The 25,031-nt window shown below is 39.6% G+C and overlaps 1 protein-coding gene across 1 annotated transcript in view; it reads left to right on the top strand.

The window, feature by feature from the left end:
• The first annotated feature begins 24,379 nt into the window (after nt 1-24,379).
• TFAP2D (transcription factor AP-2 delta (activating enhancer binding protein 2 delta)) overlaps nt 24,380-25,031 on the top strand; it is a 63,760-nt gene continuing 63,108 nt past the window's right edge. The window contains exon 1 of the mRNA XM_012648587.1: nt 24,380-24,926. Coding sequence (XP_012504041.1) covers nt 24,888-24,926 — 39 coding nt within the window. The 5' untranslated portion in view covers nt 24,380-24,887. The remainder of the gene's footprint in view (nt 24,927-25,031) is intronic.

Raw genomic sequence — 25,031 nt, 5'->3', positions numbered from 1 at the left:
AGAGCAAGGGCTGGGTTAAACCTGCTCTCTGGGTCTCATCCTGGGGTTAGGCTAAAGGTCCAGCAGCCACCAGGGACATATTCTCATGATGATGGCAGAAACGCAAAAGCAAAGCACAACTGCAAAATCACATTTTAGGCCTCTGTAACATTCCATGAGTCAAAGCAAGTAGTGTGGCCAAGGTCAACATTCAGTGGAGAGAGAGAGGAGGGAATATGCGTTGAGCAATAATCCTAAGTATCACTCCAACTGATACCAAAGAGCGACAGAATTTTCAAAGAAAGAAGAATGTGGGGAAGGACTCTCACTATACAGAAGATAGCCAGCAATTACACTCATGATCTATTTTTCACTTTAAAATGAACAGAGTAAAATTGGGCAAATACAGAGGAAAAATATAATGGAAACATCAGGCTATTTCAAAAGAGATCCAATAGACCTCAGCATCTAGAGCTTCCAAAAAGATAGTGGCATGATCTGAAAAGTACACATTGCATTGACAACACAAAAATGGTCACATTGTTATTCTACTACAGGAATATGTTTCATTTAACAGTGTGATTATGTCCTTAAATTAATATTTATTAAAGCAAGGATCTGTGCTGTTCCAATAAACGTAATAGAGCTTATGGAACCATGGCATGGCCTAATTTGTATTGACTATAAAAAACACCACTCTAGAGTTTGTATGTCAACAGCAACACATCTTTAGTCCCCTCTCATTAAAAAATATTGGGTAAAAGTGAAGTCCTAAAGGAGATAGAAAGATACAGGGATCATATGTCCAGAATCAAATGCATTGTGAGGGCCCCGGCCAATGACATCAGTTACTCTGTAAATGAATTAGAAGTCCTAATTCTGCTTTAGCTTAGAAATCTGATTATCCTACAGCTTGTAAGAAATCGGCTTTAATCCTCTTTTAAATGTCATTCAACAGGTTTTCTGCTGTACATGGGATGCAAATGAATATTCCTTATCAAATCCTTTCTAATTCACTTTCCTTCCACAGGACATTCTCAGAAATAATTTAAGATTGGGCTCTGAGAATTGTTCCAACCTTGAATAACATATGTGTGAAGCATATTGTCTCTCCAACTAGCAAATCATTTATGAATCACTATTCAAAGCAAAGATCCATGCTACTCCACATAAAAATTAGACACAAAATTTTTCTGACATATTATGTCCACATCTAAGCTGTTCTCTATATAATTCAGTGTCAGCTCAAAATAAAATTTAAAAACTTCAGCATTGTCTACCCTATTCAAAAGAAACTCAATTTCCTTATTATGTAATTATAGCCAAGTTTTCAAGGTGTCAATAGATATAATTCAAGTTTCACCTTCTTCAGATAGAGAAAAATATACTAGTACTTATGACTCAAACAGCCCAAAAGAAAAATAAATATCGAGGTGGAGTCCAAGTTCTGGTTTAGTCCCAAATCTATAGGATAATATGAGAAAAGCTACATTTTCATAAACTACTTTGAGTTGGAAAACAAATGAAATTTTGTTGTGTATTGATAATTAGGTCATCTTACAAAGCATAGCTATTAAAATATGCCTTTAAATATTAATATGCCATTCTGTGAATGATGGAAACCTAGGGCTTTGTAGGGAAGAGAGCAGGTATGAAATATGCTAACTGTGGTATGTGGCAATCTTTGAAGGAACCATGCTATACAATCTTCTAGTCAGAACTACCTGAATAAAATAGTACTAGCTTAAAATTAAATTAAATAGATAATGAATGACTTGCCCTCGACACTTCCATACTTCTTCCACTGTGATTGACAGCTCAACAGGCAGCCTGGAGCCTGCCCATCTTTTTTATTTAGTAATGAGTGTCAATGTGAGGTAAAGTTAACAGACTTATAGTACATTCCTAAAATTATATTGTCTACCCACACATATGGTCTCTACACCACTCTTATCTCCCAAACAGACTATAAACATCTTGTGCTAGTTATTCTCATTAGCTTCCTCTGGAAAAATCATTCCACACCTACCTATGCCCATTTCAGTGCCCCAGTGGGCTTACCTGCAGCCTGCATCATTTGGGATCCCTGACCATTTATTTATCCATTCAGATTTGTCGATGCATGGCAGTGATGGCACAATGTCTTTGGCAGGAGTTATGCCTTGCCTTGACCACAGCTACTACTGAATACATGTAGTTCCTGCAGGGTATGAAAGAGCAATGAGATGGCAAGAACCTGGAGTGCTGAATATTGTCTGGGAATTGTCTTCGTCTGTTTAGTCAAAGCTGGGTGATGACCACATAGGAATGAAGAAGGAAATACAAGGAAAGTGCATAATTCCCTTTTACATGAAGAACATAGAAGTTGCACACATCAATTCTGCTCACATTCAGTGGGAAAGAACTTAATCATATGGCCACGCCTAGCTGCCAGAGAGGCTGGGAAATGAGGTCTCCAGCTGGATAGCCATATGCAACATCGATACAACTATGGGATAAGGGAGAATGCATACGAAGGAGCAACTACTCATCTGATACAAAAGCTGTCATGAGAATTTAAAAAGATAACACATGAAGAGCGCCTTGTCTTTAATAAACAGCACATAAATGTTGGCTTCCTGTCTTTCCATATCTTTCTACCAAATAAGCTTTGAGAACATTTCCTGCCATGGAAAATTATGATACACAATTCTCTCTATATGGCACAAAACTCCCATTATTGCTTCCTAATTGAGTTTAATGTGTGCCACTAAATCACTGAGAGCCATCTGCTCCATCACCCCCTTTTACATTTACCCTAACTCCGTGTGTAAGGACCAAGAAAGTACAGTTAGAGTTTATTTCTTACCTTCATTATGTTTAGAACTAATTTCAGTAACTTAGAAAAATGAAAAGCGTGTTTACACACAAATCTTCAGACACATTCTACTATCTTGGCCCAAACTTGGGATTTATAGTGAAAATAAATTCTTTTTAAAATAGATTTTATGTTTTAGAGCAGTTTTAGGTTTACCGAAAAGTTGGCCATAAAGTGTAGAGAGTTGCTGTGTATTCCTTCCCCTTACTGCTCCCCCCACCCACTTTGTCCTGTTATTCACATCCTGTAATAAATAGTGCGGTGCGATCGCTACAAATGCTGCACCAGTACTGGTACATCATTATTATTATGGAAATCCAAAGTTTACATTAGGGTTCACTTTTTTGTTGTATAGTTCCATGGGTTTTGACAAATACCTAATGTCACGTATCCATCATTATAGTATCATACAGAACAGTTTCACTGTCCTAAAAATGCCCTATGCTCCACCTATTCATCCCTCTGCTTTCCCTCTGAATCCCTGGCAACCACTGATCTTTTTACATCCCTCAGATGTTGGCTCTATTACATCAGACATACTAGTCTCTATAGTTTTTTTCTTTTCCAGAATGTCATAGAGTTGGAATCATATGATATGTAGCCTTTTAAGACTATCTTCTGTCACTTAATATGCATTTTTTAATATGTAAAGTTTTTTAACTTTTTTATTATTTATTAGTATTTTAACAAACAAAAGGTTTATGTATTTATGATGCTTTGAACTATTTATATGTTATGAAATGGCTAAATCAAGCTAATTGACACATGCTTTGCCTCACATACTGATCATTTGTTGTAAGAACACTTAAAATCTACTTTCTAAGCAACTTTCAAGTATACGATTCATTGTTATTAACTATAATCACCATGTTGTACAATAGATCTGTTGAACTTATTTCTCCTAACTGAAATTTTGCCCCACCCATCTCCCAGTCCCTGGAAACCACCATTCTACTTCCTGCTTCTATGAATTTGACTATTTTAAATTCCACATATAAATGAGATCATGAGGTTTTTGTCTTCCTGTGCCTGGTGTATTTCACTTAATATAATGTCCTCCACGTTCTTCCATGTGAGTGTAATGGCAGGCTTTCTTTCTTTTTTAAGGCTAAATAGCATTCCATTAGGTATATATGCCACATTTTTTTAAATACATTTTCTTTATCCATTTATCCATTTATGGACAGCTAGATGTCTTCCATATCTTGGCTACTGTGTATAATGCTACAATGAACATGGGAATGCAGCTATCTCTTCAAAATTCTGATTTCATTTCCTTTAGATATATAGCCAGTAGTGAAATTGCTGGGTCATATGGTAGCTATATTTTTAATTTTTTAAGGAATCTCCTGCTGTTTTCTGTAATGGCTGTACTACAATTTACAAGGGTTCCCTTTTCTCCACATCCTTACCAACTCTTATCTTTTGGCTTTTTGATAATAGTTATTCGAACAGGTGTGAAGTGATATCTCACTGTGGTTTTAATTTGCATTTTCATGATGATTATTGATGTTAAGCATTTTTTTATATACTTGTTGGCCATTTGTATATCTTCTTTTGAGAAATGTAAGTCCTTTGCCTATTTTTAAACTGAGTCATTTGTTTTCTTGCTATTGAGTTGTTTGAATTTCTTATACATTTTGGATATTACCCCCACATCAGATGTGTGGAAGAATAAGCCCTTAAGTGTTTGTGATCTATCACTGTATTTCTCAAAGGTCGTACTGGTAATGGTTATAAGTGGTATGTGGGTAGATACTAATATGGTTCAGACTTGGTTCTGTAGTCAGGATGTCAAGGTTTGAATGTTGACTCTTTTGCTTACAATTTTGGTTCAGTCCTTGGACAAATCACTTATCTTCTCTAAAACTTCATTTTCTCATATTTTTGTCATATTAATAATTATATACTTATTGAAATATATTAAAAATATAGCATAACTGGTATTTCAAAACCATGATTTTCTATATTTCAATGTTCAGGATAAGGCTAACTTGAAAAAATTTTTTTTTTTTTTTTTTGAGACAAAGTCTCACTCTGTCACCCAGGCTAGAATGCCGTGGTGTCAGCCTAGCTCACCACAACCTCAAACTCCTGGGCTCAAGCAATCCTCCTGCCTCAGCCTCCCCAGTAGCTGGAAGTGCAGGCATTCACCACTATGCCTGGCTAATATTTCTATTTTTAGTAGAGATGCAGTCTCACTTTTGCTCAGGCTGGTCTCCAACTAGTGACCTCAAGCGATCCTCCCACCTCGGCCTCCCAGCATGCTAGGATTACAGGCATGAGCCACCACATTCAGGCTTGAATAACTTTTTTAAAGTTAATATTTAAAAAACAATAAGTAAGTAATGGAAAGGTAGTATATAGGTGCCAAGTGTTGAGGTGGTCCATTAGTACAAGGCAAACTGAAAGTAATAATCAAGCTGTTATTGTTGTGATAGTATTAATAGCAAGAGACAAAAATAGGCACCAGTTCCTTAATGTTCCATCTTTCCCCATGGAACAGGATCAAACAAAGGAGCAGACGACATGCCACACAGGTGGGAGGGACTGTCTCACCTCCAAGGAGCCCCAAACAAGCAGAAGAGGGGACCTGAGTCCTTGACTGCAACTCCTTCCAGAAAACTGCAATGCACTGGTGTGGGAGGGCTTTATAAGACCTGACAGGCAAAGCCTTTGTAATTGCCTATGGTAGTAGAGCCTGAGAGATCACACATAGCATTTTGGCCTGGAGTATAGCAAAATTCAGGAAGATGGTACTCCAATAACTGAAATTTGGGGAAAAAAATACTTGCTTTGCTAATATTGAATTAATTTGAATAACAAGTCTGATGTGTCAATCTTCTGCTTAAAATATTTAATTGACCTCATTGCCTCCAAGATTAACTCTGAACTTCTTTACTTGACACATTCTCAATCTAAATTCTACGTAGGCAGTCACCTGTCCTTCACTTGTGCCAAAACATTCTCCATGATTGCCCTAAAATGACTTCATTTCACCAAAATACTATCTCTTCTATTCTATCTGTTCTATCTCTTCTGAGACTTTTCCTCTGTATTTTTCTTAGCCTAGAGCATAATTCACCCCTTTTCTGATTTATTTCTTCCTTGCAACCCTTACATATCTAATTCAAATATCACCTCCTGTGGGAAAGTTTCTCCAGAATCCAGCAGACCAATATTGCCACATCTTAATTTCAGAGGCAATCTTACTACAATTTTCATTCTGGCATTTGAAAGTCAACAAGCAAAGACAGTAAGTCTATCCATGACCAAGTGTCCTGTGCTGCATATTCCTCCAACATCCTTTGTCCTCTTCTTTATAGTAATAGAACTTTAGCTGGTCCCATGGTTTCCCCAAATAAAACTATGTTTCCCAACCTCCCTTAAAGCTAGATATATCCACGGACTATGATTTGGACAATGGGATGTGAGTAGAAGTACTGTTTGTAGTTTCCTGATAGTACCCCTAAAAAAGGTAAAATATATCCATTTCTTACTTTTTCTCTTTTCCATGAGCTGAAATGAGATGTAATATATCTTGAGCATCCATTTAAGACCAGATAAATTTTGAAGGTGGCAACACATGACAAAGACCTTCTTTTTATGATAAAGTAGTTAGCATAGTGTCTGGAACATAGTACATGCCAAATCAATAATTACTAAGAATGACATTTCTGTGGGGACTGAATAATGTAAAGATAGGCAGATGAAAATGTGATATCATGGTAGCTACCACCACAGTCAGCTGTTGGATTGAATAGCTAAAAAGTAGTATGACACCTCATGAAGACAGACACCTTCTTTTTTTCGCCTTCACCTGGACTAAAGAGGAAATAAGGACATTACTATAACTGGTAGAGAGCACCAAAGGAAAGACAAAGACATAAACATTCAACAATAGGAAGAAATAGAAGGGAACCTACCACCTTAAATGACTTCAACATTTTGCCTGAAGAATATACATATCACAAAACTCTAGCAATCACTCATTCCTCCATTTTTAAAAGTTTTGGAATACTATAGGATTTCTTGGGCTGGAAAAAAAAAAAAAAAAAAACCAAAAGCCATTGTCCCTGCCCACAAGTTGGACACTTTTCCAGTTTTGGAAGACATTCAGTGTCATTTCCACTGCATTCTCTTAGTTCAAAAGAATCATTAAGGTCAGCCTATATTCAAGGCTAAGGAACACACCACACACACACACACACACACACACACACACACACACACACTTCTTTTTTTTTTAATTTCAAAATACTAAAGGGGTGCAAATCATTTTGTTATATGGATACCATGTATAATGCTTAAGTCGGGGCTTTTAGTGTGCGCATCACCAGAATAGTGTTCATTGTACCCAACAGGTAACTTTTTACCCCTCACCACCTTCCCACCCTCCTCCCTTCTTAGTTTCCAATGTTCTTTATATCTCTTTGTGCCTGCATGTTCCCATTGTTTAGCTCCCAATTATTAGTGAAAACATGTGATGTTAGTTTTTCTGTTCCTAAAATTACTTCACTTAGCATAACGATCTCCAGTTCCAACCAAGTTGCTGCAAAAGACATTATTTCATTCCTTCTTATGGCTGAGTAATACTCCATGGTGTATATATACACAACATTTTCTTTGTCCACTCATGAATTGATGGGCACTTATGTCAATTCCACATCTTTGTGATTGTAATTATGCTGCAATAAACATTTGAGTGCAGATGTCTTTTTGATCAAATGACTTTTTTTCCTTTGGATAGATACCCAGTAGTCGGTTTGCTGGATCGAATGGCAAGTCTACATTTATTTCTTTGAGGAATCTCCATACTGTTTTCCATAGAGGTTAGTACCATAGAGGTACTAATTTGCAGTCCCACCAACAGTGAATAAGCGTTCTTTTCTCTCTGCATCCATGCCAGCATCTATTGCTTTTCAACTTTGAACATGAACAGAAGTTTTTTAAAAGAAGATAAACAAATGGCCAACAGACATATGAAAAAATACTCAACATCACTAATCATTAGGGACATGCAAATTAAGACCATAATGAGAAACCAACTTACCTCTGTTAGAATGGCCATTATTAAAAAGTCAAAAGCCACACACATTCTCTTTGATGGAAAGAGTGTAAAAGACTTTGTGAACAAGTTTTCAAACCCTCACTTGATGTGTTATTATTAAACTAAGGCCCTAAGTTTTTATATATGTATTCTGGGTCTAGGATACTGAACATATCATATATTTTAAGATCTAAGATTATATAGCTCAAACATTTAAACAAAGCTATTACATAGCATACAGTATACATTTTTTAGATTATAATGGCATCCTATACTCTAAATTTTCTTTTCTAAGTATGTAAATATGTTTCAAATGTAACAAACAGAATATATTAGCAAAAACATGTTTTTCGTAGCAGGAACTTTCTAAAAATAGTTATTAAAATACAAATTAGATGTAAATGCTATGTATTTTTATAGACAACAGATGATATTAAATAATCTTGTAGATATGTCTTCCAAAAACCTTCTCTCGCCTACAATTTCCAATGTATTAGAAATGATGCACTTGTTAAAAAGCAGCATCCTTAGCCTAAAAGCTCATATAGTAAGTTCTATGGCTCACATATTTTAATTGCCATTATTTTAATTAAGAGTCATTCATCCCAATTTACTCTGGATCAAATATAATTTCTGAATCTGCAGCATACTCTTTACTAGATTATTGCTTTTAAAAAAGCTCAATTTATTGTTCAGTGGCAAGAATATTATTCTTATTTAGGGAAGACTTTAAATTTTAAAGCTGGCCTGAAAATGATCAGATACAAACAAAATCCACAAACTTGACTCTAGCCTCATGCTTTTAGTTTGATATGCTATGACCCGCACTTCTGCCCTAATGTAACTCTCTTATCTAGTTATCATCCAAGTAGTCCCATGGGAAGTTCAGGTCTATGCTTTGAATGTATCATTTCCTTCCTTAGAGCAAAGAAAACATGAGAGTTTCCCAGAAAGGAAAAGGCTTTATATAAAGGATAGGCATGTTCAAATATAAAAGTAAGAGAAAAAATCTGTGGAAGAAAAGTTAGATGTTGAAAATGTGAATAAATTATTATGATTCTGTAACTTTGATTTAAAATGCCACATATCAATGCCTAGGTTATGACCATGTTGCTTTAAAAGATCCCTCTCCACCACATCCCCCCAAAATCTAATCTACACCATTTTCTGCTCCACTTCATGAAGCCACATTTTGTTATCACATTTTGCCATTCCTTACAATTCGTTTTGTGTTTTTAACTTTTTTCTTATATATGAATACCATTCCCCCAACTAGATTGTAAGTTCCCCAAATACCAAAAATGATGCTTTATATAGTTTTAAATACTTTCTTCACTATCTAATATTATAGGTGTATAAATATAACAGGTGCTTAACAATTACTTTTATTATTTAAATGTAATTGGACTATTGAAAATTAACATGTTAAACTTACATCTAAAGGGTAAAAAATCTAGTATTGTGTATCAGAATCAGTTTAATTTTGTATAACGAGTTTCTTCAGGTTAAATCTTTTGTGATAATAAATCAAGTCATGACTCTGACTATTAATAATCAGGAATAATAATAATCATACATGTTTTCACAAAGAATTATTCAGCAATAATACAGTATGAAGAAGGTTTGGTGTGTATACACATAACAAACTGTAAATTTTCCAAGAAAATGAGCAAAAGCTGAAATAATTCTCATGATTTCAGCTTTGCTTGTTGACTAAAATTTCCACATTTTTTATCTCTGTGTACTAACAAACTAAAAACAGTGACTCAAAGAAGACAACTTTCAACTTAGGTAAGAATGACATGACAGGACTTGGAATGAAAACTTCAGGAGTTGAAAATGTTCAGTTAGAATCACAGATGGTCAGAGCATGAAGAAATCTTAAAGATCCCTAGCAAACCCATCTAACACAAGAGATGGGGCATTTGAGATCAGGAGAGCTTCTGAGATTTGCAATGTATATGAAAATTAGTGACCACACCAGGAATAGAAAAAAACGTCTGTCTTCCAGTATCCTTTTAATCACAATATACAGCCACCAACCCACCTGTCATTAATAGTAATGTACATTGGCTCATTTGTAAATGCTGATATTTTTAATTCCCTAAAAACCTTCTTCTCTTCCAAGGAATGCTCCAAATTTGTCCATTTGTTGTCTTTTTTAACCACCTACACAGCATGTCAATTTGATAGATAATAACTGTTAACCTGCCTGGTTGGTAGAGGAAATCTAATTGTGCATCTCATGCCATGTATCATGGACAAAGGAAAAGCCTGGATTGGCATGAACTCTACCAGTCCAAGACTACTGGGATTTCAACTAGAGATAAAGTTTGGGCAATCAAGTGCTAATTTCATATTCAAATATCTCATTGTATTCTTAAAAACTAATTTCACTTAGATAAACGCAAACTTTGAAATTTCTTAAAAATACATTTTTTTATGACTTCATTGGCTTGTCCTCCATGGTGTTCTGGCCAAAGAGGGGAAGAATTAATGACATCCTTTTTCATTAATTTAGAATGTTTCCAAAATATGTAATAAATAATTTCAGGAAATATACTATGAGTAAAAAATAGCAGACTACTTGCACAGAGGAAGTAATCAATAAATATATATTTAATGAATACAACTGTGTTTCTAGATAGTGTTGGGGCTTTGATGCCTTTTTGCCTGGAGACTTACTGTTCAGTGAGTTACATAAACCATGTGCAAAAATAACTTAGTGGACCAAAAAGTGAATTATCAGGGCCTGATGCAGATGCATAATACAAACAATAATGCTCCAGTAGTTCAGTGGAAGGAGAAATGCTTAGAGTTGGGGGTGGGGCATGCTGGGGGGAGGTATAAGATTTGGCTCAGATAACTGGACTGAATGCTACTGCTACAAAGAACTTCCTTGGAAGAAAATAAGAATGATCCTGCAATTAAATCCTTTGAAGGGTTGTTTTACTGTCACCATATAGACAGCTTTTGAATGCAATATGTAGGACAGCATATCCAACTGAAGTGCAAAAATCCTTTTCAAATAAAGCATTTTCCTTATTACCTCAGGATCAAATAATAAATAATAATAATAAATGCAGCTTGAGGAGGCAAAGCCACATTCCCAATTATTCTTTTATGTGTGTGTGTGTTTCACCTTAAAAGAACCTTTGATAGTTTTATACATCAGTCAGCATCCAGCTCATTTCCTTGTTGGTGTGTTAACCTTCTCCCTCTGGACACTTGGGATATTAATATTATCCTCTGTAACAATCATTAGAAGAAATAAAGCATTTACGCAAATACTGCAAATTAGATTAAACTGAAGTTCTGATGTAACCCTGTGACATATAGTTTCTTGCGAATTAAGCCAAATGTACAAGCATTTAATGACTAATCCTTTTAGGTATTTTAATGCCCACATGAAGATTTATTGAGGAGAAAGGGAAAGCATATGCGGTTTTCCTTTAGAGCCTGCCTGCGGGCGGAGGATTGAGCAGATTGGCTTTTTTTAATTAATATTTCAGTTCTTTGTGTTTTGGCGGGCAGATTGCACGTGGCTCTGGTACTGAACCGCACAGCTCTTTTCTCTGAGGCTGTGCGCTGGGGGCTAGCAGTCTAGGACGGCCATGGCAGACCCTGGAGACAGGGAAGGAGAGAAGGTAGGGGAGGGAGAGTGAGATCAAGTGCTGAATCCCCTCTTTCTTCTACTCCACGCAGCCATGGGCTTACCTCCTCCAGAAATTAACCTACTGATCTATATTGGTAGAATTAGTCATACTAGAAGGCTTCTCAGTTCAGCCACGAAAGGGGAGGAGAAAGCTTGTCAGACCCTCCTCTCTCCCCTGGGCTTACTATAAACAACTTTCCTGATGCTAGGAGGAGAACTTTGAAGATGAGAAGGGCAAATCTGCCTGCATTTTAGGAATCTTCCAGCAGATGGGTGGTTTCTAACCAATGAAATCTCCAGGGTCACATTTTATTTTTATTATGAAAGCTTGTTCAAGAAAGTAATGTGTGTGTGTATGTGTGTGGGTGTGTGTGTGTGGAAAGAGAGAGAGAGAGAGAGGTAGATATAGATACAAAGCCTGATCAACCAACTTAAAAAATCAATGATCCTGAAAAGTGTCCTGTTTTCTACTTATTCTAATGTGTCCTGTTTTCTACTTATTCTAATTACACACTGCTTTTTTTTAGTTATTTTTTATTTGTTTATTTTTTTAATTATTATTTGCTTGTGTTTCATCGTATTACAGAGGTACAAATGCTTATGCTACATATATTGCCTTTGCCCCACCCGCATCAGAGCTGGTGGGACTGCAAACTAGTAAACCTCTGTGGAGGGCAGCAATATGGAGATACCTCAAAGAGCTAAAAGTAGAACCACACACTGCTTTTAAATAAAGTTTGGCTATGTTTTAAAGTTTATCTCAGTATTAGAAAAATATGTAAGGAACTTTGAGCTATTAGTAACTACCCATTGCATCTAAGTAGCTGGAAACATTAAAAAGTTATCATAAAATTATGAACTAGAAAATCTAATAATCTTTTTCACTGTATTTTTATTGTAAGTGTCAATGTCCTCTGAATCCAGGTCTCCTAGACAAAACAACTTAGGCATATATCAAATATGTCACACATTTGTATTAAACTAGAGACTTACAACATGTATTTCTATTTACATTTCTCTCTTTTGGTAGATACTACTATTGCTACTCATTTTCAGTTCTTTCCTTCTTCTGGGCATAGGGGAAAATTACAGCCTCCTGCTTCCCTATGGCTAAGCAGAGCCACGTGACTAGATCTGGCCAAGGTGTTTTTGGGACAAAGAACTTATTTACTTATGGAAGACCCTCCAACACCCTCTTCCCACTTCCACCTTGTGATAACGCAGAAATAAAAATCCCACTGGATCCCTGTGCTGCCAAATGGAGAATAGCTGCCTGGTGAGATGTTCAAGCTCACAGTGGATTGTGTGTTTGAGAGAAATAAACTTTTGCTATGTTAAACCACAGAGATTTGGGAGTTGCTAGTTACCCACAGTGTAGTGTCTGCTAGCATAATTAATAAACACCTTTAAAAAATAGTAAGGTGTGTGTGCATTGTCAAAATTGTCAATGATTGGCTTTTCTTGGAACGTTATAAATCAATGGTATTTAACAGAAATGAAATGCAAGCCACATAATGCAATTTTAAATTTTCTAGTAGTCACATTTAAAAAAAACAGGTAAATTAACTTTTTTTTTTTTTTTTTGAGACAGAGTCTCACTCTTTTGCCCGGCCTAGAGTGAGTGCCGTGGCGTCAGCCTAGCTCACAGCAACCTCAAACTCCTGGGCTCAAGCCATCCTTCTGCCTCAGCCTCCCGAGTAGCTGGGACTACAGGCATGCGCCACCATGCCCGGCTAATTTTTTCTATATATTTTTAGTTGTCCGATTAATTTCTTTCTATTTTTAGTAGAGACGGGGTCTCGCTCTTGCTCAGGCTGGTTTCGAACTCCTGAGCTCAAACAATCCGCCCACCTCGGCCTCCCAGAGTGCTAGGATTACAGGTGTGAGCCACCACGCCCGGCCGTAAATTGACTTTTAATACTATATTTTATCTATTATCATATCCAAGATATTATTATTATGATCAATATAAAAATTATGAAACGTTTTACATTCTCTTTAATACTAAGTGTTTGAAAACCAAGTATTGTACACTTAGAGTACATCTTCATTTGGACTTTCATTTCAAACTGCCAGTGCTTTCTAACCAAAGACCACCAAGCACACACTTGTAGTCAAAATTCAGCTTGGAACTTAAAATTCAGCAAGAGGCCACACATCATGAGGAAGCGTGGACTATCTCAGGAAGAGGGTGTTTGAAAGGACTTACTTTAGGATTTGTATTTTGGTTGGCTGATTTCAGGAATGGTCCATGGAAGCAGAGGTTCGCTGTACCGAGTGCTCTTAGAAAGTGGGGAAAACTCTAACTGGGTATCTCAACAAACTGTTTATAGGGAGCAAAGACTAGAGTGAAGCTAAAGCTGTGATTAGTAAAGAAGCAGCTGTCACTCATGTTCACCAGGAGAGGAAGATGTTTGGTATTTTGTGATTTAGACAATGTTCATGTTTTGTCTGTGTTCAGACATAAGTAGAGTGGTCTTTTTTTCATCTTGATTCATCATGGTCACAGAGTGGCCTTGCCTGGTGTTGATGTTCTGTAAGATAGTCTGTGTTCAACAGAAGAACACCAAGACCTAACTGTGAGTGCCAGACCAGCTTGTAGCAATATTATGTCCTGGCTGACAGTACTAGACTAATTCCTGGATGTCAGGTGCTGCTGTTGTTGTTGTTTTTCTCAAATTCAACTAGTGCTGCCATAACACAATACCTCAGACTAGATGACTTAAGCAACGCAAATTTATTTTCTCACAGTTACGGAAGCTCAAAGTCCAAGATCCAGGTGTCAGCAGATTTGGTTTCTCCAGAGGTTTCTCTCCTTAGTCATCTTTTAGCTGTGTCCTCCCATGACCTTCCTCTGGTGTATCCTCCTCTTCTTATAAGGACATTAGTCTTATTGGATTAGGGTTTACTCTTATTACTTGAGTCAACTTGAATCACTTCCTTCAAGGTGGTATAATCACATTGAGAGTTTGGGCTTTAGCATAGGAATTTGAGAGGACATAATTCAGTCCACAACAGTGCTCAACAGCCACATGTGACTGTCATTACTGCATAAGACAGCACAGTTATAGACAATCTGATATTGATCATGTCTATTTGCTAGAGACTCACATTGGCTGGAGAAATTCCTCAATAGAATCAGAAAGATTTTGCCACTTTAGCTGCTGATAAAGGAGCTCTGGATGTTGTATTTTTGTTTTTGTTTTTTTATGGTTGTCTTCTTCTTTCTCTACAATGCAGTATACTGACCTCATGGGAAATAGTTCCGTAATTAAGTGTTAAGAAGCCTCTATATTCTGCATTAGAGTGAAATTGCATGAAAGTTAAATAAAGTGAGTGAAACATCTCCCTACCCTTTAGCATGTATTAATGTCTAGTCAATCAATCATTTCTTAAGAGTAGCCTTTATGGTGTCATAAGATCCCTAACTTCATCATTACAAGCCACCCAACTGGCATTCTTTCCAATCTAGTGAGAGTCATAGCATAACCCCTATCTTCCTGTTAGTTACACCATCTTAGGGAAAGACAAAATGAATTTTCTATAGTTATTTTCTAGTAAGCCAGTAGTATTATTTATCCGTGGAAGTATGAGTAGATTCCACGTCCTCTGGAAAATTGCAGTCTTGAAAATGACCTTTGGTTTCCTGATTTTGAAAAGGGAGAAAAAATTGTTAGAGTGAATAATTTGAAATCCCCACTCCTCCTTAAAGCTTTGGTGATTTTGGCCACCATATTCTATACAATGATGGGAAACAAATGTGTTGTTAAGGTAAACAATTTCTGTATTTCAAGGATTTTGAATTTTGCTGTCAACTGCATCTGAGACTCTTGACCTTGCCAATAAAAAGCACATTAAAATGATGCCTTTCTGAGATTCTGCCCTGCTCCCCTCCTCCAACAACAGAGTCCAGGTAATTAATGGGAAAGCTTCCTCCTCTAAGTGAAAATTGAAAGTTCCAGGGCAGAGTTCCTACATGTGCTTAGTTTTGTCACCACCTAAATCTTAGCATTCAGGTTGGAATACACTTTTAAATGACTAATGCTGTTTCAATGAATTTACTAGGGAAAGAAATCTGATCTCTTTAACTGCTGGCACATAAATATATGAGAAGTAGATAGTATTCAATCATAGAAAGAACCTTATGCTGTATTATTTATCAGAATGTCTGCATTCATTACTGATATTTCTAATAAATGGTACATATTTAATACATCACAGTCTATACGTGTTTCCCGTGTCTTGTACTAGACAGAAGTTCCAATGCTAAATTTAGTCCGTAATTTCTCCAAAAAAGAGAGTGCAAGAAGTGATATTTTCACATCTGAAGATAGCAAAGCACAAACCTATACTGCCCTACTTGACTGAACTTTTTAAAACCAAATTCCCATGATACGACTCACTCTGAGCCAGATTGCCAAGATGCCCTGAAGGGGAAGAGAAACCAAGAATCACTAGAGTGGGTTGTCTTCTTTTTTTACAGTAATTTCTTCAGTAAATGCTCTCTATCTGAAGACAAAGAGAGGGAAAAGGGAGGGTGGTTGAGAGTGGGAGGGGAAATTGATCAAGCGAGTGTTAGGAAAGGGTAAGAGTGGTGATAGTCTCTGGGATTACAGCCTTAATCCTTTACAGAGAACATTGAGAGACAGAGAGAAGATTTGGTAGGGAGACTATTGGTTCCTTCAAGGCTTTTCATGACACCAAAATGTAAAAGAGGCCTGAGCAAAAGGTGTCACATTCTAGACTTTTGAAGCAAAGTCCTCTGACACGAAAGTCCGTAGAAATGTCAATGATACAGACAGACAGACCACAATTGAGTGTTAGAAAGGATAATTCATAGAAGAGAAGCAATGCTCTTCATCACTGTTAGGGTTAATATTAACCTGACGAGGAGACTTGAACTACCAGAAGAAAGGTGGGCTGCAGAAATAAAACATACTAAGTAATTTTAAAGCACAATATACATTTCAAAGTTGGTTCATACATATTTGCCCCCATTTAATATAGCCTGGCTGTGAGAAATAGTAGAATGGTTAAGTGGTGTGTCTGAGTTACAGAGCTAATCAGTGGCAGTCAGTGAATACATCCCCATTGTCCACTTGCTCCAAAGAAAATCCAAGGAGAAAAATTCATCCTAGCAATTGTCTAATGCCCATATGATACCTACAACCATAACTGGTTTGGTTGGAAGAGGCATTGTCACAGACCACCAAAAGTGGCAGAGCCAAAGTAGGAAAATATTTTGTAATGGAATGTTCTGTTGGGTAGGATGTGCAATGAAGCAGAACTGGTGCAAATTTCTGGACAACAGCCATGGGCACTATGAACAGCAAGCAGATAATAAGAAACAAAGAAATACGACAAATATGAATGGGCCAGGAGTTTCAAAATAAAACTATTCAAGGGTAAGTAAAAGACAGACGTGAGGTCTAAACAGCATGCACAGAGTGTGGAGATTCAGCAAGATTACATAATGAAGTCAAGAAAGTGTAAAGGCAAACACTAGCACAGCCAAGTTGAAGAATAAAAGGGCGATTGCACCAGAGATTAAGATAAATAAAATAATAAGGCATTGTTCCAGTACATAAGGAAGAAAAGGTCAATGGAAAAATAAACGGGGCCTCTGAGAGTCTACTGGGGTAATTGACAGAAGAAGCAGACAAAGCTCTTTTAGGAAAAAAAAAAAAAAAGTAACTGGAGGTATTGGTTGCCTTAAAGCTCCCCAAGGCTAGTAGGAAGGAGAAGAGGCAGAGGCTTGGGGTCGGCAACCAGACAGATCCACAGGGGTTGGCTAGCAGGTAGGAGAAGATGCATGTACCAGGGTGACCAGGACATGAAGTACTGCAAACAGAGAAACACTGCCACACGCCCCCACTTCACTGGGACAATACCCAGGATATTGAGGCAAAAGTGAAGCAGAAACCTTTGGAGATCAGAAGGAAGGGAGTTAAGTCAGAGCAGAATCCCAGGAAAGCAGAGGGGTACCCTGTAATACATTAAGGGTGGATAGAATTGAGGGAGAGGCTAAGGGCAAACATGAGGAGAGGGAAGGAGGGAAAGGGAGCTGGAGAGGGAGAAAGGGAAAGAAGAGAGAGAGAGAGAGAAAAAATAAAATTTAAAGGGCCAAATGTTAATTAAGCCAGGAGGAATACTAATTACCCATACAAGAAAAGGGGTGGGGTAGTCAAGGAGATGTCCATTCCTCGACTCCTCAACGAGCGGCTTTGGGCCAAGTGCATGCAAGCGTCTGAGTTCTACCTCAGTAGAGTATAGCATCTAATGGCCTCTGAAGTCTCCTCCAGTCTGATTTTCTTTGGTGCCATCTGTCCAAGGTCTGCAAAATGAACCCTGGAGAAGCAAGGGTCCTTACTAATAGCATCACTGTAGTAGCTTGTTAGCAACCTCACTCCTTCCAGTTAGTAATAGCCAACATCTATTAAGTACTTCCCAGCATGTGCAAATCTAAGCAATATTATATTCACTTAAGCCTCACAACAGCTGGATGAGCTAAACATCAGTATTATTTTTCCCATTTTACAGGCGAAAAATTAAATAACTTGTTCAAGTAGAACTGATGCCCAGGCCGTGTGGCTCCAGAGCAGGTGCTCCTGTTGCTGCTCCTGTTACTAGGGGGTCTGGGTGTGAGAGCCGGATTCACAAAGCCACAGTTGCTGTGGGACTGCGAAGACAAGACAGTGCAGGGTGCGGGCTACAGGCAACAAGGGGCTGGCCAAACCCACTGACTCAAAGGACAAACCTAAAGTAGGCCAGCCAGGGGAGGGTACAACCCTGGGAGCCCTGCACCTCTGTTGGTCACCAGGAAAGCTGGAGGTAAGATCTAAAAAACTCAAATTTGTGGCTGAGGTAGTCCAGATGACTTCCCCTCAAAGGTGTCAAGATGACTTGTTTCTTGCTGCAAAAGAAACGTGAACCAGGCCTCCATATGGACGTTTTCTTTTAGCTGTTTGGAAAGGAATGGAGAAATGGGGGATAAATGGTAGAAATAAAAGACCTGAGAAAGTTTAGATGCAACAGCAAAGACCAGATGTGGCACAGGAGGGTTGGGGTGGGGGGTGGACAAATCTGGATTTGAGGCCAAAGCCCTGGGTGACCTGGCAATCACTCATGCCTCGAAGTCTCCCATTCCCCAGCTCACCTACCTGCTGAGCGGGAGGGCGGCTTGGGGTGAAGAGGTGGGATCTTGAGCCACCTCCATGAGCTCCGTTTCCTCATCTTTGCAAAAGGAACACATTTGTACTAATACCTACCTCCCAGGGTGGAAAGGATGGAATGATATAGTACTTGCAAAGGTCTCAGAAGTGGGCCTGGCACGTATGATGAACATTCAATAAATGTTAGCTGTTGCTGCTACTTTGTTGTTATACTTTCCTCTACAGGAAAGAGGGTGATAATTATACAAGTCCTCCCTACTTGAGTGGTGGGAAGGAGAGTGTTCTCAGGATCAAATAAGTCGATACTTTTTAAAGCATTTGGTAAACGGCAGACAGACTTTCAAAACCCCCTATAGCGCTACAAGATTAAACGACTGAAAGAGGAGAGAGAGGACAGCCTCCTTGGGAACTCAAGCATTTCTTGGCCGAAAGGGACAGGGTTTCCCATGAGAGAACAAGGTCTTAGCCTGAAAAGCTGGCTTCCTGACTAAGGGAGCGCAGCCAGGCAGGAGGATTTCAAGGCAGCGTGCCCTCGCGGGTCTCCGGCTCTGCTGCCTGGGAGTGAACGTCCCCTGACGCGTTGGGACTGGCGAGGCGGGCTCTGCGTGCGCCCGGGCTGCGTCCAGAGGGTTGGCGAGTCTGCGCCCTTCCTGTGCCTTTCCCCGAGCCCTTCCTGAGTCCAGCTTGGCAGCTGTTGCAGAAGGACAAGGTGTCCGCGGTCTCAGATGAGGACCTGAGCTCCAGGTTTCCCTGTTATCAAAGAGAAGACTTCAGACGAGACAGATCTTCCATTTAATTTTCGACTAATACGTTCGCAAGGTTTTTTAATTGCATGTAAATACATTTCCTCTATATGATTGTGAAATCCCTGTTGCCTTTTCGGCTGCAAAGCTAAGGTGGAATGCAGATCCTCTTTAGGCTTTTGACAAACAGCGAGGGGCAGGGGTGGGCACGGTCGTGAAGGAGGAGGAGGAGGGAGAGAAAGAGAGAGAGAGAAGTTTAAAAAATCAACGACAACCCTTAAACTGAAATGATTGGAGAGTCTGTCCGAAATGTTAATTTTCCCTAAGCATCCTAAAGGTCTGTTTAAAAATGGTCTGCATTTTCTCATTTGCAATTAGGTGAAACAATGTAGCCCTTCTATCCTGGAAAGTGGAATGAGGAGCAGGGAGTGAGGGTGAAACACCAAGAAGTAGAAGAGTTATCAAATTTGATTATTTGATAATTTGTTAACAGTTATCAGCTTTGATAACTGGGAAGGGGAAAAGAAGGACCTTTTGAAAGAGACCCAGAGTCAGATTAAAAGGCCAGCAATTCATTGTGAGGGGGAACCTTGTGCGCCTGCACGTGAATAACCACGTTGTCAGGCCCTTTCTCCCCAAATATTGTGATCCATGTAACTCGTAGATCAAGTTTTAGATTTCTGGCTCCTGCCCAGAATAGCCCTGGTGTTTGGAGCAGTTTTCTGTCTCCACCTTGTCTAAGGAAGAAAAATGAATGAACTAGGGGTTGGAATATTGCCCCGTGAACCCAACCTATTTTTCTTTTGACCACCTGAAATATTGCCCTCGCCCTTTAACCGCAGCTGTGACTGGGAGAGGTTAGGAGATTAGAAAAATCACACCACAGTAGATCCCTGGACCAGAAGACAACATTTCTTGGTCATTAACATCCTGAGTGGCTGTGAAACTCAGGTCCCCCTGGAAGAGGACCCTGAGAGCTCCCTCCATAGTTGGCTCTTGAAGACCTGAGGCTCAGCACCTCTTGGAAGCCTTTCCAGACGGAGGAAATCAGAGGTCTGGAGATTCTGAAAGGAGTAGAAGGGTGCCTGAATGCAGGCAGAACAAGAACCCTCCTAGATAGGACACAGAAATCCTTTGGCTAAACTGGATTCTCTAAATGCACCTCTGCTCTTTATGTTCATCCAAAATAATGAGTGAAAGGAAAGAGGCTGGGAGCAATAAGGAGAGGTGCTGATTTTCAGATCTTTGTCTCTTGTTCTGCTTCAAGGAATGAACATTGTTTTCTATTGTGCAAATTTATGTTTGGTTATGGAGCTGCATGCCCCACTGAAGCAGAACACACTAAATTTCATTATTAGACAATGTACACACAATGCTTGCTTAAACATAAGTCAAATGGATTCAATGTCATCTCTACCTTCCTCTAAAAATGGAGGAAGGGAGGGAAGGAGGGAGTTACTCTGATTGATTCATGTGTGTAAATATATTCAAGGAAATATTTTTGGTTCAAAATGTTCAAATTATTGCAATCATTACTCTACTTCACTTAGTATTATACAGGCAATTTTGTGGGATAAGTCTATTCAGGCAATGAGAAAATAAATAAAATCAATGTGCAACAGCAAAGGAAACCCTAAGCAGGAAAAACAACACACCCTGAAAAAAATATATGTTTAGTAAGCTACAGATAGGCACAAATTGGATTGTGATCGTTCACCAATCTCAAACTTGCAGTGGGTAGCAGATTCAGTGGAGACGTTTGAGATTGTGTGAAAACTGGAATGACTTGTATGGTACTGGCCTAGAAGCTCAGGAAGGACCTGCAACTCCCCAAAACTCTCTTCTGTGTATGGATCCTAACCAAGACAAAAGTGATAAATATTTCTTTGCAGATTCCCAAAGTGACTATGGTAGGACAATCCCTCCTGCAGTGTGGAGCATGGAACCAGAAGGAAGAACGGGAGTGATGGGTGTTGAGGGAGAACCTCTCCAGCTTCTGTGGTGCCAGGCTGGCGGGGGTTTTCCGGTGCTCTTGTGCGCTATTTTGACTGGGCACGTGCCTGCCTGCCTGGCCTCTGCCTGAGGCTGGAATGGGCACCACCGATTCCCTGACAGAGGGGGCCCCAGGCGATAGTCCACCCTGTCTCCAAAGTGCTGTGGCCAGTTAATTCAATTACACCACCCGCTGGAGAATGTGTGGCCAATCGCTCTTCAGGAAAGAAGCAAAACAGAGAAAGAGGAATTAACTTTGCTGAAAAGCCCAGTCTTTGGGTCAAGCGGGAAGGTACTTATTAATTGCTCAAGACTATTAATTGGATGGGAGGGGGAAACGGGGGGATGTCTGTCTGACAGAAACAAATTCTGTGCGCACATTACACACATACAGGCACCAAACACACCACACACCTGCCTCAACGAGTTTCTTTAGAAAAGGGGCGCGCTGAGCAACCCCAGAGCAGATGGAAGGGAGCATTGACCAGTATGTGCATATGGCACAGATGATTTCCCCAACTTTTCTTTCAGGAAGAAACAGCTTTTTTATTTTTATTTATTCATTTTTTTTAAGTTGGGATGAGACAGTAAGGAGCAGTTGGCCAAGTGAAGTTTTCCTACAGTTCAGATGCTGGTGCGGGAAGCCAGGACACGGGGGTAAGAGGAACATTTTCCAAAGGAGTCGAGGGCCCTGGCAAAGGAGATCCTCAAACTAAAAGAGATGCACTTTATCCTGCCTGCTTCATCTTCCTTGAGTATAAATAAAAGTGTTTTATTTTTTTTTACTCTTTCTCCGTGATCTTTAGTTTCCTCCAAGTCCACAGGAGTTCAAAGAAACATAGTAAATGAAACTCTTGATGCTCTCTGTTTGGGTACCTGAAAGTCACTGGAGAAATTGGGGTGGGGATAGAGGATGGGATGGGAAGATAAAATTTCCATTTACTGGGTGATGTCCTGAAGTATTCACAGGGGTAGGCTACTGGAGGTCATTCTGTGGCATGTACTCAGCTCCAGGCCAGAGCTCATTACTGACAGTAACATAAGGCTACATCTTCCTAGTGCTGGGCAGGGGATGGGGAGGGGGGCGGTGGCTGCTGCGTGTGGCTCTTCTCCCAGACAGGGACAAACAAACACGTGGACCAAACACACTGGGACAGCAGGCAGACAGAGCAGGCGGCCACGTCTTCCTGAGCCTCCTGGTTGTTCCCAGGGGAGAGGGTTTTGCGGCTGCTGCCCCAACCTAAGCCGGAAAGAGAAGGTCCCTTCGCCTTCAATGAAGATGTATCTGACAGTAGGGGGTTGGGGATGAGGTTACAGCCTGTCTGAGAATGGGCCATCCTTTTCCATTTTACTCGGACTAACTGGGAAGCCAACATCATCCACCAGGAAAAGCGCACCTGGCCATTTCCAAGATAAACTATGGGCCCTACATATATTTCCCTGGGTGGTGGTGGGAGGGGGGGGGCGGCTAGGTTTGTTCTTTCTCTGGGGCAGGAGTTCCTGGGGGCAGACCCTGGATCCTATAGATTATTAAATTATTTATTTCCTCTGTGGAAATAAATGGGTAAGCTGTACAGGCCCTGCTCAGACTTGGCAAACAAAGACTCTGCTGCAAGCATTTTGGGATTCAGCCCCTGGGTGCCAATGGCACTCATTTTACCCCTTTTACTTAAAGATCAAGTTGGACATTCTTCTTTTTTGTCTTCACTGGGCTCTCAGTCTCTTGACTCCATGAGACCAAAATATGGGATTTCAAGAAGGAGGGGAGGGCGCTGGGCACACCTTGAAATAGAGAGCAAGTGTTGGCTAGTGACCCCTGTGCAGTGATGGAGCATCATGGATCTCCATTTCAGACAATGCATTTCAATTCTTGTTGTGTGCCTTTGTCCATTTGTATAAAGCAAAGAGTGCTGAGTGACAGCCCCAGTTAGCCTGCATGAGCAGATCCTAATAAACCCTCCCAAACTCCGACCTAAAAAAAAAAAAAAAGCCACATGCCTGTTTGCCTGCGGCTTATTATTAAGACACCTTCTCAGCTTAAACACTTAAAAGCTAACCAAATGAAATGGCAATTAAGACTGAATTACCCCTCCACCTCTGAGATGAGTCTGTGGGGCCAGCCAGTTCTTTCTTAGGAGATAGACAGGGTTGGAGATCCGACCTCGCAAAGCCTCAGTATTGCCGGTTTGTGGCCACCGCCACCCCCTCCAGGCACTATAGGACTTGGCGGGGGAAGCTGAATTTTGAACGAAGTAAAGCTCAAAAACTGTTTGAAAGTCAAGAAATCCACCGCAGAGATGGAGATAGGTGTATGCTGCCTTCTTCCTGCCTTCTCTTTGTAAAATGTAACTTCCAAGCATTTAAGGGTTATTTTGGGGTAATGGTGTTCAAACACCTAGTGCCACTGCTAAATGGTCTATGCCTCCATCCCCCCCCCAAAAAAATCACTGTTTCCAAAAAGGAAGAAGTAAAACACAAAAGAGGGGGAAATGGGTTGGGATGGGGAGCGAAAGACAACATTTTACCTAAATGTGGAATCTTGTCACACATCTTTATTCTCTTGCTTTTTTCCTAAATATATTGTCAGTTACACAGTTTCTTTAGGATGGAAACTTGAGACTGTCCATCACCACGTTATTTATTTTAAAAGCTGCGGAAAAGTGTAAGCCACCACCTGGTTTTGCCTTTTAAGAAGGGGGAAAGAACCCAAATTCGATGTAAATATGGAAAGAACAGCATTGTTTCCACTTAGGCAAAGGCAGACACCCCAATCTGGGCAAAATTGATTCGGATGGTTGTTGGAAAAAGCAGCTTTCAGCATCCAGGGAGTGGAACCAATAGGAATGAACACTTACCCATATAAAAGGAAGCTTTAATTAATATATAGTTCTATCTCTAATATATATATATCGGGGCTAGATCTCTATCTTCACAATAAAATGTGTGCAAATGCTCTCCACAGAGATGAGTCCCCACCTCAGTCGGTATAGAAAAGCATGATAAAGGTTGGAAAAAATGGATAAAAATGTTGAAAGAACCTCCAGTTCCTTATTAGGCGAAGATACAATATTTATTCCTTGTCTCCTGGGATAAATCTCTTCTGCCTATTGTCCTCCCAGTTCTCAGTGCTGATGCTTAATTTTCAAAACTTCTATATTACCAAGGGACCTACGACATCAGCCAAAGAAATACTCAGCAAGTACAAAATCTGTTCCAGGGAGCTGCTTTTGTGCAGAGGGAAAATTTTGTTCCTACAGGTTTTTAAGTGGGTACGAGGCAAGGAGCTATCTGATCCGGGCAAAACCATTACAATTTAGCTCTCTATCTATAGAACATTTTTTTCCTTAAAAAAATTGGAAAATACAAGAAGTTTGGATTTTTTTCCCGATTCTTTTTTTGGAGGGGGAAATTGCATCGTAAGCTTTCGGAGAAACCCAACATGTCAACTACCTTTCCGGGACTAGTCCACGATGCCGAGGTATTATTACTTTTTTTTTTTTTTTTTGGGAGCGCGCGTGTGTGTGGCGGCGGCGGCGGCGGTGGCGGCGGCGGTGGCAGCTTCCCCTGTCTCTAATCTATATTG

The sequence above is a fragment of the Propithecus coquereli genome, unplaced genomic scaffold, assembly GCF_000956105.1.
Source record: "Propithecus coquereli isolate 6110/MARCELLA unplaced genomic scaffold, Pcoq_1.0 Scaffold29, whole genome shotgun sequence".
NCBI classification, from domain to species: domain Eukaryota; kingdom Metazoa; phylum Chordata; class Mammalia; order Primates; family Indriidae; genus Propithecus; species Propithecus coquereli.
Note: the sequence above shows the minus strand (reverse complement) of the source record. Positions and strands in the feature narration are given on the sequence as shown.